This window comes from Pelophylax lessonae (genome assembly GCF_965119305.1).
Source record: "Pelophylax lessonae genome assembly, chromosome: 2".
In the NCBI taxonomy this organism is placed as follows: Eukaryota; Metazoa; Chordata; class Amphibia; order Anura; family Ranidae; genus Pelophylax; species Pelophylax lessonae.
Genome location: NC_138769.1, coordinates 382,057,327 through 382,076,276, shown reverse-complemented (window position 1 = coordinate 382,076,276; position 18,950 = coordinate 382,057,327). Strand labels below are relative to the sequence as shown.

Below are 18,950 nucleotides of genomic sequence, written 5' to 3'. Positions count from 1 at the left end.
ACTGCAGCTGAGGTTAATTAAAGCTTTGAGAGGCTAAGATAAGACTGCAGTCTGGAAAAATGAACAGCAGGACAGCTGCAAAGAATAAAAACATAACTGGAAGAATAAATAGAAACATTAACAAATTGAAGATTGATCTCTATCACTTCGTAACAGACATGCAGGCCCTACATATTTCAGTTTATGGAAAGTTTGCTTGCCAAGGACTGGCCACAATATGCATGTCAGGTGAAAAGGCCTCGGAGAATGTGGGATTTGACATTTTTTAAATTAGATGCCTTCCTGAATATAGTTCTCTAACCCTACTATAATGTTTTATACAATGTACACTTAGTTACACCTACTATAGTGTCTTATTACATATACACATATACAGTGCCTTGCGAAAGTATTCGGCCCCCTTGAACATTTTAACCTTTTGCCACATTTCAGGCTTCAAACATAAAGATATAAAACTAATTTTTTTGTGAAAAATCAACAAGTGGGACACAATCATGAAGTGGAACGAAATTTATTGGATATTTCAAACTTTTTTAACAAATAAAAAACTGAAAAATTGGGAGTGCAAAATTATTCAGCCCCCTTAAGTTAATACTTTGTAGCGCCACCTTTTGCTGCGATTACAGCTGTAAGTCGCTTGGGGTATGTCTCTATCAGTTTTGCACATCGAGAGACTGAAATTTTTGCCCATTCCTCCTTGCAAAACAGATTGAGCTCAGTGAGGCTGGATGGAGAGCGTTTGTGAACAGCAGTTTTCAGTTCTTTCCACAGATTCTCGATTGGATTCAGGTCTGGACTTTGACTTGGCCATTCTAACACCTGGATATGTTTATTTGTGAACCATTCCATTGTAGATTCTGCTTTATGTTTTGGATCATTGTCTTGTTGGAAGACAAATCTCCGTCCCAGTCTCAGGTCTTTTGCAGACTACAAGTTTTCTTCCAGAAAGGTCCTGTATTTGGCTCCATCCATCTTCCCATCAATTTTAACCATCTTCCCTGTCCCTGCTGAAGAAAAGTAGGCCCAAACCATGATGCTGCCACCACCATGTTTGACAGTGGGGATGGTGTGTTCAGGGTGATGAGCTGTGTTGCTTTTACGCCAAACATAACGTTTTGCATTGTTGCCAAAATGTTCGATTTTGGTTTCATCTGACCAGAGCACCTTCTTCCACATGTTTGGTGTGTCTCCCAGGTGGCTTGTGGCAAACTTTAAACGACACTTTTTATGGATATCTTTAAGAAATGGCTTTCTTCTTGCCACTCTTCCATAAAGGCCAGATTTGTGCAGTATACGACTGATTGTTGTCCTATGGACAGGGTCTCCCACCTCAGCTGTAGATCTCTGCAGTTCATCCAGAGTGATCATGGGCCTCTTGGCTGCATCTCTGATCAGTCTTCTCCGTGTATGAGCTGAAAGTTTAGAGGGACGGCCAGGTCTTCGTAGATTTGCAGTGGTCTGATACTCCTTCCATTTCAATATTATCGCTTGCACAGTGCTCCTTGGGATGTTTAAAGCTTGGGAAATCTTTTTCTATCCAAATCCAGCTTTAAACTTCTCCACAACAGTATCTCAGACCTGCCTGGTGTGTTCCTCGTTCTTCATGATGCTCTCTGCGCTTTAAATGGACCTCTGAGACTATCACAGTGCAGGTGCATTTATACAGAGACTTGATTACACACAGGTGGATTCTATGTATCATCATTAGTCATTTAGGTCAACATTGGATCATTCAGAGATCCTCACTGAACTTCTGGAGAGAGTTTGCTGCATTGAAAGTAAAGGGGCTGAATAATTTTGCACGCCCAATTTTTCAGTTTTTTATTTGTTAAAAAAGTTTGAAATATCCAATAAATTTCGTTCCACTTCATGATTGTGTCCCACTTGTTGTTGATTCTTCACAAAAAATTACAGTTTTATATCTTTATGTTTGAAGCCTGAAATGTGGCAAAAGGTCGAAACATTCAAGGGGGCCGAATACTTTCGCAAGGCACTGTATAAAAGTAAATGATTATCAGCCTATGGAAGGGTTTTATATTTTTTTCCACAATTATAATCAGGATTATATATATTTAATTTATAGATTGTAAGTTCTCACGAGCCAGGTTCTCCTAACATTTTGTCTTGAATTGTACTGTAACTGTGCTGTTTTCCTTTTTTTTTTTTTGTAAAGCACTGTACCAATTCTATAAAACATTTTATACACACGTATATATATATATATATATATATACACACACACACATATATATATGTATATATATATATATATATATATATATATATACATACACTATATTACCAAAAGTATTGGGACACCTGCCTTGACCTTTAATGACATCCCAGTCTTAGTCCGTAGGGTTCAATATTGAGTTGGCCCACCCTGTGCAGCTATAACAGCTTCAACTCTTCTGGGAAGGCTGTCCACAAGCTTTAGGAGTGTGTCTATGGGAATGTTTGACCATTCTTCCAGAAGCGCATTTGTAGGGTTAGGCACTGATGTTGGATGAGAAGACCTGGCTCGCAGTCTCCGCTCTTATTCATCCCAAAGGTGTTCTATCAGGTTGAGGTCAGGACTCGTGCAGGCCAGTAAAGTTCCTCCACCCCAAACTCGCTCATCCAGGTCTTTATGGACCTTGCTCTGTGCACTGGTCCAAATCATCTGGAGGAGGGATTATGTTTTTTTTTTTCCAGGGGTTAGGCTTGGCCCCTGAAGGGAAGTCTAGGGGCGTCAACATACCACATTTTGGACAACTTCATGCTCCCAACTTTGTGGGAACAGTTTGGGGATGGCCCCTTCCTGTTCCAACAGGACTGTGCAGCAGTGCACAAACACACACCTTTTTATTCTATTTCCCAGCGCCTGTGAAAGCCCGTAAACTAGTGCTTATCGGTGGGCGTGTCTTCATGTCATAGGTCAGGAGGCGGAGTCCTGACATCAGCAGAATCGCTTCCCATCTCTACACCCCCCCCCAGCAAGGACACTTTTGTGGTGTGCACAGCAGTCACAGACCTAGACAAGTGCGTACACCCCAGTCCCCGTTGTGCCCGCATGTCATCACCTGACTTGTGCACTGGGCCAATGAGGATGTAGAAAGGAGCAGCCAATCAGGGCAGAGCTAGAGGAGGAAGGGGGCAGTAACTGTTAGAAATGCGGCCTTCTCTCATGCTCGTTCATGGGGGAAATTATACAGTCTGTCTGTCAAAGGAGCAAGGACTTGGTGACACAAATTTTTCACGTGTCACACTCAAAGCATGAAAAAGCAGAGAGGATTAAAGAATGGTGGCTTTATCTTTCTTTAAAAGACTGGGGATAGATGGCTTCAGATGCTTAGATGTACAAGGTACACTGCTTATTTCATTTTTTTTTCATGTTTACAACCACTTTAAGTGCTATTGTAGCTTGATGTATCCAGCCAAAGTCAGATATCAGGATTTGTATATGTATCCTATTTATGTATTACATCTGATCTTTGTTATACCCCTTTTCCTGTACACTGTTTACAGCCTGCTTTTGTATGCTTAACAGATCTTCCTAAATATTGCAATACTGAAGACCATCTTCGGCAACATGACTTCAACCGACCTAGGCAGAGGACTGCTGGATGGGATGGAGAGGTGATAACTATTTATGTATTATATACTATCATCATTTACATATAGATATCTTCTTTAAACCAACTAAATTTATTATACCTACAATACTATACTTTTTGTTTTACCATGTTTAGGATTTTTAAAAGCACAGGTCATGGTACATTACCTAATGGCATGTTAAGGTTAGTGTGAACTCTGTGTCCTATCAAAACATGGTTCTAGGAATTCAGCAATCAATCCAGCATGTGAGCTAACTAGTGCTATCACATAAGTGTTAGGTCAACGTGACTCTAAAACAAAGCTCACACTATCTTCTCTCTGCATGCCATTTATGTCACTCTTTTCCCTTCCCATCACTGAAGAATGCAACACATTACCTGAATAAAACTAAGTGTGAAAATATATTTTCTCAACAAACTAGGTTGTGCAGCATATGTAAAACTGGCAAAGAGTTGGGACAAGCTATAACCTAAAGGTCCCAATAAATATTTCAATATTCCTAAAAATAAAAAAATCTGTTGCTCAGGCACAACCTCGAAGTATTATAACCTTGTTCTAAGCCCTGTTTCTGAACAAATTGGTATGCATATAAATGTGAACAATGATAGCCAATACTATCTATACAACTGTTTACAATATTTTTTCGTAGCGGTCAAATCAAGAAATAAAATGAATACCTTACCATGTACATTGGAGAACCACATAATGTAGCAGCCATCATGTTACTCTGCAGATAACGAGCAAAGCCAAAGTCCGCTAAAATACGGGCGAAAAAAAAAAAAAATGAAGGTAACTAACATTTTAAACATGTAAAAAAAGAAATAAAAAGACATGGGTGACAGCTCAGGTACTAACAGACATATTAAGAGCCTGTTTAAATCTATGCGTGGGAAGAGGTGTGGGGTTTTATTTGTATTGTTGGCAGGTGTACTAGCACGTATCTATATGCATTTACTTGCGCTGAACTCATTTGACATGCATGTTCAATGGGTTTTTGAATTTAGGTTTTGGGTTAAAGTGTACGTGAACCCTCACCTTGTAAAATGACTAAGGGCTCTTTCACACGGGCGATCCGATTAGATCAGCCTGTCAGTTTTTTAGGCGGATCTGATCGGATCCTCCATGCAGCTCTATGGGGCAGCGGATGTCAGCGGAGACATGTCCGCTGACACCCGCTGCCATCCGTATCCGATCCTGTCCGTGAAATCTAGACGGATGGAAACCCTATTTTCCATCCGATCCCCCATAGAGAGCAGCGGGAGCTGTGACACCTCCCTCTCCGCACTGCAAGCGGAGACGGAGCTGTCATCCGCCGGCTCAGCGGGGATCGTCGCGAATCGATCCCCGCTGAGCAGCACGGATACGCCTGCGGACCGTGTGAAAGAGCCCTTATTCTGTTTAAATAGAAATGCAAGGCAATTTTTTTTTTTTAAAGTGATCACATGACCTCTGTTTTCATGTCCTCAGCTGCATAGGGGGCTTAGAGAGGTGGGTGCGGAGGGTGTCAGCAGGAGGCAGGGAAATAGCAATACACTGATCTAGAAAATCTATTTCAAAGAGTTTCCAAAGAGCGGGTGTGAAAACGGTAACCCAGGTCCACTGGTGGAAGACGCAAATACACCTTATGGTAAGTGGGCTCTATCATCCGCTACGTGGAAAGTCAAAGAAACAAATGGGGGAGGGGGGGCTAGCGGGATTTTTATGGTGTCATACAAAGCACTCATAGAGGCAAACGTATAAAAAAATAAAACATTTATTATGAAATCAAGACAGACATTTCATTAAAAAATATATTCGGGGAACAGAATAAATACATCCATTCAGAGAACACGATACAAAAATGAAGATATAGTATAACAGGTAGGACATGGAGAGATACAAATTTCCAAGAAAACATCTAGTTTTCTTGGAAATTTGTATCTCTCCATGTCCTACCGGTTATACTATATCTTCATTTTTGTATCATGTGTTCTCTGAATGGATGTATTTATTCTGTTCCCCGAATATATTTTTTAATGAAATGTCTGTCTTGATTTCATAATAAATGTTTTATTTTTTCATACGTTTGCCTCTATAAGTGCTTTGTATGACACCATAAAAATCCCGCTAGCCCCCCCCCCCCCCCATTTGTTTCTTTGACTTTCCGCGTAGCGGATGCGAGAGCCCACTTACCATAAGGTGGATTTGCATCTTCCACCAGCGGACCTGGGTTACCGTTTTCGCACCCGATCTTTGGAAACGCTTTGAAACAGATTTTCTATGTTCAAGTGGGATGAAGGTGTCTTCACATATGGATTTTAATATGACCATATAGCAGTGTTTTCAAATACACCGATCTACCTAATGAATGGCGGTGCAGGGGGGCATGTCAGCACAGGTTTTGGCCATTGGAAGACAGGCAGGCAGTGCTCCCAGCACAGCCAGGAATCTGACGACTCTGGGATGGATGTGCTTTTATTCCTGGTGTGGTCAGTTTGAAGTAGGAAAGCAGAGGGACTGGCAAGAACACCAGATATCTGACATAAAAGAAGACATTTAAATAGAACAGGATACTTTAATGGTTTAAAAAGGTACAACATGCACATACAAGGAATATGAAATGTTGGGGTAATATATACTTTAACAGCCATTGACAAGGTTTGTTAGTTCCTGTTGACATGTATAGGCATTCTAATATACTGAAATGCTAAAAAAAAAAAAAATGAATATCAGATTTTTAAGAATGCACAGCAGAGGAAAGGCAGAGATGGAAACAGACATGATTTTGTTATTATAGAAGTTAAACACTTGCGGGTTTAGTGCATTAAAACGCAACAGTGAATGATCACCACCATATGCCAGCACACTAATTCATGAGATATGACTGTCCACCTTACTTTGAAACTGCTGGAATTTTGTTCTGCAGTCTTTATGTGCTATTTGGACCTTTATCACATTTGAATATTTGTGTGTGTTTTCTATTATACTACCTGAAGCACTAATTACCGCGTTTGTATTTTCTTTTACATACAGTATCTCACAAAAGTGAGCACACTCCTCACATTTTTGTAAATATTTTATTCTTTTCATGTGACAACACTGAAGAAATGACACTTTGCTACAATGTAAAGTAGTAAGTGTACAGCTTGTATAACAGTGTAAATTTGCTGTCCCCTCAAAATAACTCAACACACAGCCATTAATGTCTAAACCGCTGGCAAAAAAAGTGAGTACACCCCTAAGTGAAAATGTCCAAATTGGGCCCAATTAGCTATTTTCCCTCCCCGGTGTCATGCGACTCATTGGTGTTACAAGGTCTCAGATGTAAATGGGGAGCAGGTGTGTTAAATTTGGTGTTATCGCTATCACTCTCTCATACTGGTCACTGGAAGTTCTGAGGATCTGAAAAAAAGAATTGTTGCTCTACATAAGATGGCCTAGGCCAGTGATGGCGAGCCTTGGCACCCCAGATGTTTTGGACATTTCCCATGTTGCTCATGCACTCTGGAATGTAGTTGAGTATCATAAGAAATGTAATTTCAAAACATCTGGGGTGCCAAGGTTTCCCATCACTGGCCTAGGCTGTCGTCCCAGAAGGAAGCCTCTTCTAAAGATGATGCACAAGAAAACCCACAAACAGTTTACTGAAGACAAGCAGACAAGAGTGTACAAGCTGTACAGTCACTACTTTACATTGTAGTAAAGTGTCATTTCTTCAGTGTTGTCACATGAAAAGATAATAAAATATTTACAAAAATGTGAGGGGTGTACTCACTTTTGTGAGATACTGGAAATCCTAATAAAAAAGTTGATGATTACAAAAAAACAACAGTGTAAATGGGCTCTAAAGCATTCTAAAGTGTTTTTTTCTAAAGACTACAAAAAATAATCATATAATCTGTATTTGCAACCCTTCAGAACATGGGGTTACTGAGATTACTGGGTTAAAAGTAACCCATTATGGGGTTATTGGAGTTAAAGGGCCATTTGGAATCATAATTTTCTTAAGCAGAGGACATTCAGGTGCAGTGCAGTCCCACTCTACATTGCCGGGCTCTCCTCTACTGGGCAGTGTTAACATTTCATCCTCTCCCAGCCCTCCAATTCATCTCTACAGATCGTATAGTGGCTCCTGTGCACTGGAGCACAGATGTTAGGAGAAAACCATGTATACACAGCTAGATGCAATGGAGACCCGGGCAATGTAATGCAGGACTACGCTGCATCTGAGGTCTGAGTTGTGGTACAAGTCTACATTCACTCTTGAGCGTAGTGCATTCAGGCAATTTTGTATGCTTTTTTGTGTGTTTTAGGAGCGATGATCCATATAGGAGTTGCTTGGGATAGGGGTACTTGTTTTTAGGCAAACAGATTTTTATTTATTGGTGAGCCTGAAAAATGTGCACAACATGCTTTTTCACATTTTTTCATGCCCTATTATTAATGTGTATGTGGCCAAAATGGCCAAATCTGCATGAAAAAGCTCCTGTTATTTTTAGAGTGACAGGTGTCGGAATACTAAGCTATAAACAGGTACCCTTTAAAATATTAGGATTTTTAATGGTAAGAGTTGTTGAGTGTCTAAATGCTCAGGTGTGAATGAAGCCCAATAGCTAAAGAGGGTGGGGTAGGGAAACCAGAGGTTTTCGATTTGAAAAAAAAAAAAAAAAAATGGGTTCATTTAGGTTCTAAGAGAAGTTATAAGAAATGCTGATATATGGTGACACCTGAATGGATGCCAGGCAGTGCTGTATTTTATATATCGGTACAAGTGATCGAACGTGTAATCACTCCATTGAGGGGGGGTGATGTGTTCCGCCTTCTATGCAAGAGGGAAGTTTTCTGGATTCATAGACTCCAGACCCGATTACCTGGCGGCTTAAACTTTGAATGGGATGTTACCCACTTCTATTCATAGTAATAGTGCTTATGCTTTGGGACACGGGTATTCTATCATTTTTTGACATATAGTTCCTGTTTCCATGATACTTTTAGACACTCTTTGGAATGTACTAGAATTTTTGAGAATAACAATAATATTGCTATATATGGATGTGGATATATGTCTTTATGTTATTTGCTACTCGTTCCCTATATGCATCGATGTATGTTCTCTTTGACCGGCCATTCTGTGTCTCTCTGATGTTCTTTTCTATGCTCTTGTCCTTTATTCTTTTGCCTTTCTTTCTGTTCTTTGCCTTTTTATTTTTGTTCTTCTCTTGTACTCTTTGAACCCAGTACTTTTTAGTCTGGTTGGGATGCTTATATCTAATGATAATATACATAGTGGACCATCCAATTCATCTCCATTTATCGTAACATATATGGATGTCTTGCGATATTTTGGATATCTATTGTGACATATAATCGTTTATGTTTATATGTATGTTTATGTTCAGGATTCTCATGGTTTTAGATATCTTATGAATCATTACCCACATTTTACGTATTGGAGTGTGCATCTGCCTTTGATTAGTATTCAATTTGAACTTTACCTGTATCCATATATGTGGAATGTGGGACTGTTAACCATTTATATGTATATATTCCTCTGTATGAGTGTGTTATCCATTATATTATATTATCTGTACAGATTTGCAAGTGGTATATTCTCTATATATGTATATATTTTCGTTGGCATGAGCATGCTACTTATTATATACATGTATTTGGTTTACCGGAAAAATCATTTGCTAATAATAATTTTTTAGTGATCTTTTTGATTAGGGATATATGGTTTTTTGTGGATCGTTCTTTGGTTGTGCACACAGCTGTGGGGACATACTTAACCACTTAAGCCCCGGAGGATTTGGCTGCTAAAGGACCAGGGGTTTTTTTGCGATTTTTTACTGCGTGACTTTAACGGACAATTGCGCGGTCGTGCGACGCTGTACCTAAACGAATTTGATGTCCTTTTTTTCCCACAAACAGAGCTTTCTTTTGGTGGTATTTGATCACCTGTGCGATTTTTTGATCACGCGCTATAAACAAAAAAAGAGCGTAAATTTTGCAAAAATAACAATATTTTCACATTTTTTTATATGAAATTCCCCAAAAAAAAAAGTAAAAATCAAAATTTTTTAACATTTTTCGGCCAATTTGTTTTATGCTACCTATGTTTGGTAAAAAAAAATCGCAAAAAGCGTATTTTGATTGGTTTGCGCAAAAGTTATCGCGTTTACTAACAAAGGGAAAGATTTTTGTCATTTTTGGTGTTTTTTTTTTTAACGCGTAATGGCGGCGATCTGCGATTTTTTTTTCGGTACTGCGACATTGCGGCGGACAGATCGGACCCTTGACTGACATTTTTGACACTTTTGGGGTTACCAGTGACATTACTGCAGTAATCAGTGCTATACATATGCACTGTTACTGCAAAAATGACACTGGCAGGGAAGGGGTTAACTTTATTGGACAGGGAGGGGTTAAGTGTGTCCTAGGGGCGTGATTCTAACTGTGTAGGGACATTCCTATTGGTGTAAAAGCAAAGATCAACCGTTCTACATAGTAGAACGGACAGATCTTCACTTTTACACAGGGAGAACTGACAGGCAGCTTGTTTACACAAGCTGCTCTGTCTTTCTCCCTTCACAGGAGCGATCGCAGTGTGACTGGCGGACATCGAGTCCGCCGGTCACACGCACTGACTTGCCTGTGAACGAGCCAAGTCAGTGACAGGCGAGTGACGTACCGATACGTCACTCTGCCTGGCCGGGGCTGACCGCCGCAGTATATAGTCGTGCGGCGGTCGGCAACCGGTTAATGGATGGTGCCATGCCTTTCAGATTTTCCCACTATGTATGGGTATGACATATATATTTCATCTATGTATCCCTTTGTTCTCCAGCTTTATTCTCTTTTTCAATTTTTTTTTTCTCTTTACTTCCCTTGTTTTTTCACATCTTATTTCATTTCATTTATTTATTAATTTTCATTATCCTTTCATATATATATTTCTTCTTCATTATTTACTTTATTTCTTCTTTTTTTTTTTTCTTTCTTTTTCCTTCCTCTTTCTTTTTCTGGTTTTGGGCTTCACTTATGCACTAGGTGTCTTATATCCATTACATCTATTATATATATATTTTTACCGATGTATTTTGTTATGTATTTAGTTTGGGGTGAAGCTTAAATATACAGACAAATCCTGCTGGGCCCTTTGCGTGTCTCTAATTGAGGATCACTATCTGCAGCTGTGTGCTCAATCAATTGCGATCAAGGAGGAGCACATGAAATGTTTTTTCTCTATTTAAAGCAGTGTTTTGTAATGTTCATGCATGGTTACGACTAAGCGGAAGACTCCGTGAAACGCGTCAACCGCCGTGCTTTTTTCCCCCATGTCTCTGACTGTTGTGGTTATACTTTGGATGTTTTTATCTTTTGGACTTCAATAAATCTGGATTTTACAATTGCACGTCTTCAACCAGTAGTACTCACATACCAGTGCTGTATTTTGGCCTAGGCCAACAAGGCCCAGGCCTAGGGCAGCACTTTGCAGGGGGGCAGCAAAAAAGCCACCCCCCACCACCTGAGACTCTATTGGCCACTGGTTGCTAGAACCACCTCTCTCACCCCCCCTCTCTCTCTTACTCACCCCCCTTTCTCACTCTCTCACCCCTCCTCTCTCTCTCCCTCCCTTTCTCACCCCCTCTCTCTCTCTACCCCCTCTCTCACCCCCCTCTCACTCTCTCTCTCATTCTCTCTCATCCCCCCCTCTCTCTCACCCCCCCTGTCTCTCTCTCATCCCCCCACTCTCTCTATCATCCCCCCACTCTCTTCGATTCCCCTCTCTCTCTCTCTCTCATCCCCACCCCCCTCTCTCTTTACCTCCCTCACCCAACCCCTCTCTCCCTCCCTCACCCAATCCCTCGCTCTCTCTCATCCCCCCTTCTCTCTTCCTCCCTCACTCACCCCCCTCTCTCTCTCCCTCAACCACCCTCTCTCTCCCATCCCCTCTCATCCCCCCTCTCGTGAGATCTCAGGGGTTCATGCTGGGACTTGTAGTCCTTCAATTTTGGAAGAAGACACATCCGTTAAAAAAGGAGTGGGGAAAATGTACATGGGAAGGGCGCCCAATTTTAGTCTTGCCTAGGGCAGCACAAAACCAAAATACACCACTGATGCCAGGTGGAGTAAAAATACCGCCCGTCATTTGTTGCACCCCCAAATCTATTCTCTTTAGATTACATGTGCTTAAACCTGTGTTTACATCATTGTTTACCAATTTTTATCCGGATGCCACTAAAATTCAGCTTCTTCCGAGTAGCATAAGAGAGAAGAATATTCTGTGGCTTTAGGTCCCTGTGGATGATTCCCTTGCTGTGTAACACCTTCATGGCAGCTGCGATCTGTTGCAGAAAGACTCGAATGGTGTCTTCACTCAATGTTCCTTTAGCTGCATTAAAAAAATAAATATTTATTTTTATTAATTAGTAGCCTTCTGGTAAGTAATGTGCAACGTTATCTACGTTCACCAAAAAGGTACAATGAATATTTCATCCAGCGGTGTAAAGAAGGTAATCCGGGCTGTAGGTGAACAACGTGCCTGCTACATAACCCCTACTTTGACCTGGGTCCTCTCTCGCCACAGAGACACACACAACTCTGACTATATTTTTTATTTCAAACTGTTTTTTAAGAAAAGCTTGGATACAACAGAGTACAACAATGTTTTGCACAATGAAAGCAATGCAGAAAGATAACATTGGCGTATCGTACATATTGATACAACAACAAAACCCATATAAACTTGTATCTTCGAAGCATATGCTCGAGTCGTGGAGCATTCAAACCTATGTCAGATTTTCCCTTGTGTTTGCCGTTTCATACAATATGAAAGTGTCCGAGTATAGGTTTATGTTTGACCCGTTAGGCATTTGATAAGAATTAGAAATGGCAGTAACAGAACTGGTGCGATTAACATGGTCAGAGAACTTGTGATAAAGAAAAATACTGAACTCATGGTATATAGAGTATCATTCAGTAGGTAGATGGTCATGTGTTTCCAGTGAGCTCAGCTGACTATATTTTTTATATGTTGTCACATTAAAATAAAATTAAAGTCACACCTGCCTCCATTTGCAACAATAGAAACAACTCCTGGATTGGAGTTGGATTTTTAGGCGCATCTGGGGCCAATCTCCAGGATATGGGTACTGAAATTTTTAGACATACAGTGCCCTAAAAAAGTATTCACATCCCTTGAAGTTTTCCACATTGTCATGTTACAACCAAAAAAGTAAATGTATTGTATTGGGATTTGATGCGATAGACCAACACAAAAGGACACATAATTGTGAAGTGGAAGGAAAAGTATGGTGTGCATTTGTAATTCAGCCACCTTTACTCTAACACCCCTAACTAAAATCTAGTGGAACCAATTGCCTTCAGAAATCACCTAATTAGTAAACAGAGGCCACCTCTGTGTAAATGAATCTCAGTATAAATACAGCTGTTCTGGGAAGCCCTCAGAGCTTTGTTAGAGAACCTTAGTGAACAAACAGCATCACAAAGGCCAAGAAAAACACCAGATAGGTAAGCACAGTTCGGTTATAAAAAATATCCCAAGCTTTGAACATCTCATGAAACACTGTTCAATCCATAACCTGACTATGGAAAGAGTTTGCAAACCTACCAAGACATGGCCATCTACCTAAACTGACAGTCTGGGCAAGGAGAGTATTATTCAAAGAAGCAGCCAAAAGGCCCATGGTAACTCTGGAGGAGCTGTAGAGATCCACAGCTCAGGTGAGAGAATCTGTCCACAGGACAGTCATTTGCTGTGTGCTCCAAAAATCTGGCCTTTAAGGAAAAGCGGCAAGAAAAACCCTAAGAAGTCCAGTTTGCCAGAAGCTATGTGAGGTACACAGCAAATATGAGAAGAAGGTGCCCTGGTCCGATGAGATCAAAATGTAACTTTTTGGCTTAAAAGCAAAACGCTATGTGGTGGAAAACTAACACTGCACATCACCCTGAGACACACATGGTAGTGGCAGCATCAGGTTGTGGGGATGCTTATCTTCAGCAGGGATAGGAAAGCTGGTGAGAGTTGATGGGAAGATGGATGGGGCCAAATACAGGGAAAGCTTAGAAGAAAACCTGTTAGAGTCTGCAAAAGACTTGAGAATTGGGCGGAGGTTCACCTTCCAGCAGAAGAACAACCCTAAACATACAGTCAGAGCCACAATGGAATAGTTTAGATCAAAGCTATTCATGTGTTAGGATGGCCCAGTCAAAGTCCAGAACTAAATCCAATTGAGAATCTGTGGCAAGACTTGAAAATTGCTGTTCACAGACACTTTCTATCCAATCTGACAGAGCTTAACCTATTTTGCAAAGAAGAATGGGCTAAAATGTCACTCTCTAGATGTGCAAACTTGGTAGAGACATACCAAAAAAGACTTGCCGCTGTAATTGCAGCAAAAGGTGGTTCTACAAACTATTGACTCAGGGGGGCTGAATACAAATGCACGCCACACTTTTCAGATATTTATTCGTAAAATATTTTAAAAATTATTTTTATAATTTTCCTTCCACAATTATGTGCCACTTTGTGTTGGTCTATCACATAAAATCCCAATAAAATACATTTATGTTTTTGGTTGTAACATGGCAAAATGTGGAAAATTTTAAGGGATATAATTGCTTTTTCAAGGCACAGTATTTGCAGGCTAGTTACAGGGTATTATTCCAACTGTTATACCTATGCTGCTTCTAACAGCTTGAAGAGCAAAGATGCTCATAATACAGGATTAAAAAGTCTAAGTGCCCGTACACGCTAGTGCGATGCCAGACATTACATGTGATTGCACTGCATTGCTGTGCAGACCACATGCAATGTCTGTGGGTTGCTCTTCAGCCATACAAAATTTATGGCTGAAATCGCATCGCATTCGCAACAAAATGGTACAGGACCCTTTTCTTGGTTCAAACTGGAATCGGATCGCAAGGGTGTTCACACCTATGAGATGCGATTTCTGCACCATTTCACAGTTTGCACTGCGATCTGTGAACCAATCTGGGGGTGTCATTAACATTACACTGACACACCCAGCGATTCGAAGATCTCAGTGCGAACCACTGTGCGATTCTGGTGCGATGCGGGAACCGGCACTGATTCAAGCTTTTCCCGCATTGCACCAGTGTGAACCGGGACATAGGGTCCTGCTGAAAGAGAGCAGAATAGTACAGATGTCACTTTTGTGACATCGATGCCTGTTACGTTTTTTTTGTCCTCATTTTGACAGCAGATGCTTGTGGTCCCATGTTGGATCCATAGGCTACCGGATATAAACAGACTACCAAGTTAGTTGTGCTTATAAGTTTACATACCCTGGCAGAATTTATGATTTCTTGCCCATTTTTCCGAGGATATGAATGATTACACAAAAACTTTTTTCACTCATGGTTAGTGTTTGGCTGAAGTCATTTATTATCAATCAACTATGTTTACTCTTTCTAAATCATAATGACGAAACTACCCAAATGACCCTGATCAAAAGTTGACATACCCTGGTGATTTTGGCTTGATAACATGCACACAAGTTGACACAAAGGCGTTTGAATGGCAATTAAAGGTAATCATACTCATCTGTGATCTGTTTGCTTGTAATTAGTGCGTGTGTATAAAAGGTCAGTGAGTTTCTGGACTCCTGACAGACCCTTACATCTTTCATCCAGTGCTGCACTGACGTTTCCGGATTCTGATTCATGGGGAAAGCAAAATAATTGTCAAAGGAAAACAGGAAAGGGATATAAAAAGATATCCAAGGAATTGAGAATGTCAATCAGCAGTGTTCAAACTCTAATCAAGAAGTGGAAAATGAGGGGTTCTGTTGAAGTCAAACCACGGTCAGGTAGACCAACTAGAATTCAGCCACAACTGCCAGGTAAATTGTTCAGGATGCAAAGAAAAACCCACAAATAACTTCAGGTGAAATACAGGACACTCTGAAAACATGTGGTGTGACTGTTTCAAGATGCACAATAAGGAGGCACTTGAAGAAAGATGGGCTGCATGGTCGAGTCACCAGAAGAAAGCCATTACTACACAAATGCCACAAAGTATCCGGCTTACAATACGCCAAACAGCACAGAGACGAGCCTCAAACCTGTCACAAAGTAATTTGGAGTGATGAGACCAAAATTGAGCTTTTTGGCCACAACCATAAACGCTACATTTGGAGAGGAGTCAGCAAGGCCTATGATGAAAGGTACACCATTCCTACTGTGAAACACGGAGGTGGATCGCTGATTTTTTGGGGATGTGTGAGCTATAAAAGCACAGGAAATTTGGTCAAAATTGATGGCAAGATAATTGCAGTATGTTATAAAAAAATACTGGAGTTAAATTTGCATTCATCAGTCCGGAAGCTGCGCATGGGACGGACTTGGACATTCCAACATGACACAAGGGCAAGTCGACCTGTCATTGGCTACAGCAGAATAAAGTGAAGGTTCTGGAGTGACCATCTCAGTCTTCTGACCTCAATATCATTGAGCCACTCTGGGAAGATCTCAAACATGCAGTTCATGCAAGACAGCCCAAGAATTTACAGGAACTGGAGGCTTTTTGCCAGGAAGTATGGGCAGCTTTACCATCTGAGAAGATAAAGAGCCTCATCCACAAAAGACTTCAAGCTGTCATTGATGTTAAAGGGGGTATTACATGGTATTAAGAACTGGGGTATGTAAACTTTTGATCAGGGTCATTTGAGTAGTTTCTGTTGTCATTATGATTTAAAAAGAGTAAACAAAGTTAATTGATAATAAATGGCTTCAGCCAAACACTAACCATAAGTAAAAGAAAAGTTTTCGTGTTATCATTCCATATGGGAATGGCAGGCAAGATTTACCTTACATAAATAACTTAGCTAACATAATAAATATAAATAAATAAATAAAAACGCTAGGCATTGTTTGGAGATAAAAGGCCGCGGCTGCTTTAATTAATGGCTTGAATTACAATAAATAAAACTTCAGACTTTTTGACATTAAAAACTTCGTATCACATAAAATATCAACCCAGCCATACGGCTCGGGTTGACCACCTGACTTAAACTTTACAGCCATTATCCACATAAAAACTTTAAAAAATTAAATTTCATCCACCCTAGCACTCCGCTAGGGCGATCGCTATAGCCAATTAATTATTAGCGTGGCCGCGACAACCAAAAGGGGAGGGAGGGAGGGGGATCTTGACAGAACGTCCTGAGGTAAGAAAGTGACCCGGAGCCCCGCGGCCACCTGTATAAATAGTCCTACTAGAACCAGAAAAAACTGGATTTCTGGCCAAAGAGCGGGCTAATTGAGCGGGAGATGACCCTCCCCGCGCTAAACTGCCCAGTGATAGCTAAGGAAAAGGCGGGAAGGACCCCTATTGATTCAAACTGCCTGGATACACACTGAAGGAATAGGCGGGAAGTTCAAAACCCAAATGACCTAGGTCAAAAGTTCAATACCTCAGAAGCTTACTAGCCAGCTTATACTTTAAATGATATAATAAAAAACCCCTCTTTTTTTTTTTTTTTTTAAATTTGGTCCTTTAATGCACTTGCCACCATCCCATAAAGAAATGGGGTTCATGAAGTACCCCCTTTCTTCATATTCTCTGAAAAATGGCCAAGAAATCATAAATTCTGCCAGGGTATGTAAACGTATGGAAAAAAGATGTTAAAGATGCGCTGATTGAAGGTGGATTGCTGCACTTAATGTTCCTGAATAATGGAAAATAATGTTAAAATAGTGGTAAAGTGCGCTATCCTAGGAAATGCATATATGACATAGCATACCTTAAATAATAAAAACATTTGAGGTATCAAATAGTTGGGAAGTAAATTCCATATAGGTAAGTGAAGAAACACACACATGAAATTGTTATTTAGTAGATATTCCTATACAATGTGTCAAGGTGTAACATCTGTTTTGCTGTTAAGAAACAGTTCAGAAAGAAAAAAGTCCAATCCCTTTTGTGAAAAAGAAAAAGGCTTCAGTGCCCGTGACACAAAGTCAATTGATGAGAGTAAATTGCTCCAGGTGCTCCTAAAATCCACCCTATGGTGAGGTAAAATAATGGCCGCTTACCAAATAGCTGCAGATAAACAGCATGCATTGACTAGACTTTCAGAACAAGATGATGATCCCCTTCTAATCAGATTCCAGAAACGGCATCAGAGGCAAAGCAGCTGATATACTCCATTTATGTGAAGAACGTGTATGGAAGAAAAGGGAGGACTAATGCATTACCATTAAGCTTTTATTGATAAAAAGTTGCACTTACATCAAGTCCGCAGAAAAGAAGCAAATGGTTCAAAGTGATAGCAAACACGGCCGCCTATAGTGCAAGCCGTGTAGAGTGACAAGCGCTGGCTACTCCGTCCGACACATTTCCCCTTCTGGCAGGCATCAACTGGAAACTCCCAGTCTCCCTCCATTTGTAAGTAGGAGTCGTATATAAGTCGGATGTTTGTAATTCAGGGACTGCCTGTATAATACCAGGCTCCCTTAAAACTGTTCATAAAGAAATCCGTTGTCATTTTAACTCAGCGACGAGAACAGTGATTCCTCGCCACTGGAAATCAAGAACTGTCCCATCCTTAGCAGAATGGGCAATAGAACTAGATTCTATTGGGGATTTGGAAAAAATGCAATCATGAGAAAAAGACAAAGTGAGGTGAAATCTTCTGACCAGGGGCGCAGACAGCAAAACAAATGTTACAGGGGTGTTAAACCTACCCTATGCTATCCAAAAAACGTAAAAATGATTTTTTTTTGGCTGGAGTTACACTTAAAGGGTAACTCTGCTTTTGTTGAGAAAAAAAACATGGGTGATCTCTGTACATTACAAGGATTTTAACAAACTTTGTTGCAGATTCCTACCTTTTGTTATTCTGAAGAAATCATTGTTTGTTCCTCTGTGCTGAGTGGGTCTAATGGGAGAGGTTTCATAATTATCTATCAGCTGTGGCAGCTGCAGGGCACTAATGAGGAAATCTGCTGGGCCTGCACCCCTTAAGAAGTGTTCCTATTGGGTGTATATCACCGAAAATTACATTTTTGTTGCAGGGGATGCCAAAAATCTGACTTGTATTTTATGCAGACTTCAGGGAAAATCGGTGAGCCAAGCAGGAAATGAGGTTTCTGGGGTGTGGTCAGTACACATTCTGTGTACAGAACAACCCCAGGTAGCCATATTGCGATGTATTTTCAACAGCTACATATTGAAAAGGAAAGGTAATTTTAATAACATTCAATTACAATATGATTTGAGCCGCAATTGTATACGCTATATTGTTTTTTCTTTATTCGCTTTTTTTTTCCCCATGAAAGTGGAGTTACCCTTTAAATCTCAACTCTGGAATTGGCAAATGCAAGAG

The 18,950-nt window shown here is 40.4% G+C and overlaps 1 protein-coding gene across 2 annotated transcripts in view; it reads right to left on the bottom strand.

Annotated features, from left to right (window-relative positions):
• The window catches only part of ULK2 (unc-51 like autophagy activating kinase 2), a 197,199-nt gene that overhangs the window by 66,277 nt on the left and 111,972 nt on the right, over positions 1–18,950 (bottom strand). For both annotated transcript variants that reach the window (XM_082247019.1, XM_082247018.1), the window contains exons 6-7: positions 11,798–11,971; positions 4,280–4,353 (exon numbers count right to left, since the gene is read on the bottom strand). In XM_082247019.1, the coding sequence (XP_082103145.1) occupies positions 4,280–4,353; positions 11,798–11,971 (248 nt within the window). The remainder of the gene's footprint in view (positions 1–4,279; positions 4,354–11,797; positions 11,972–18,950) is intronic.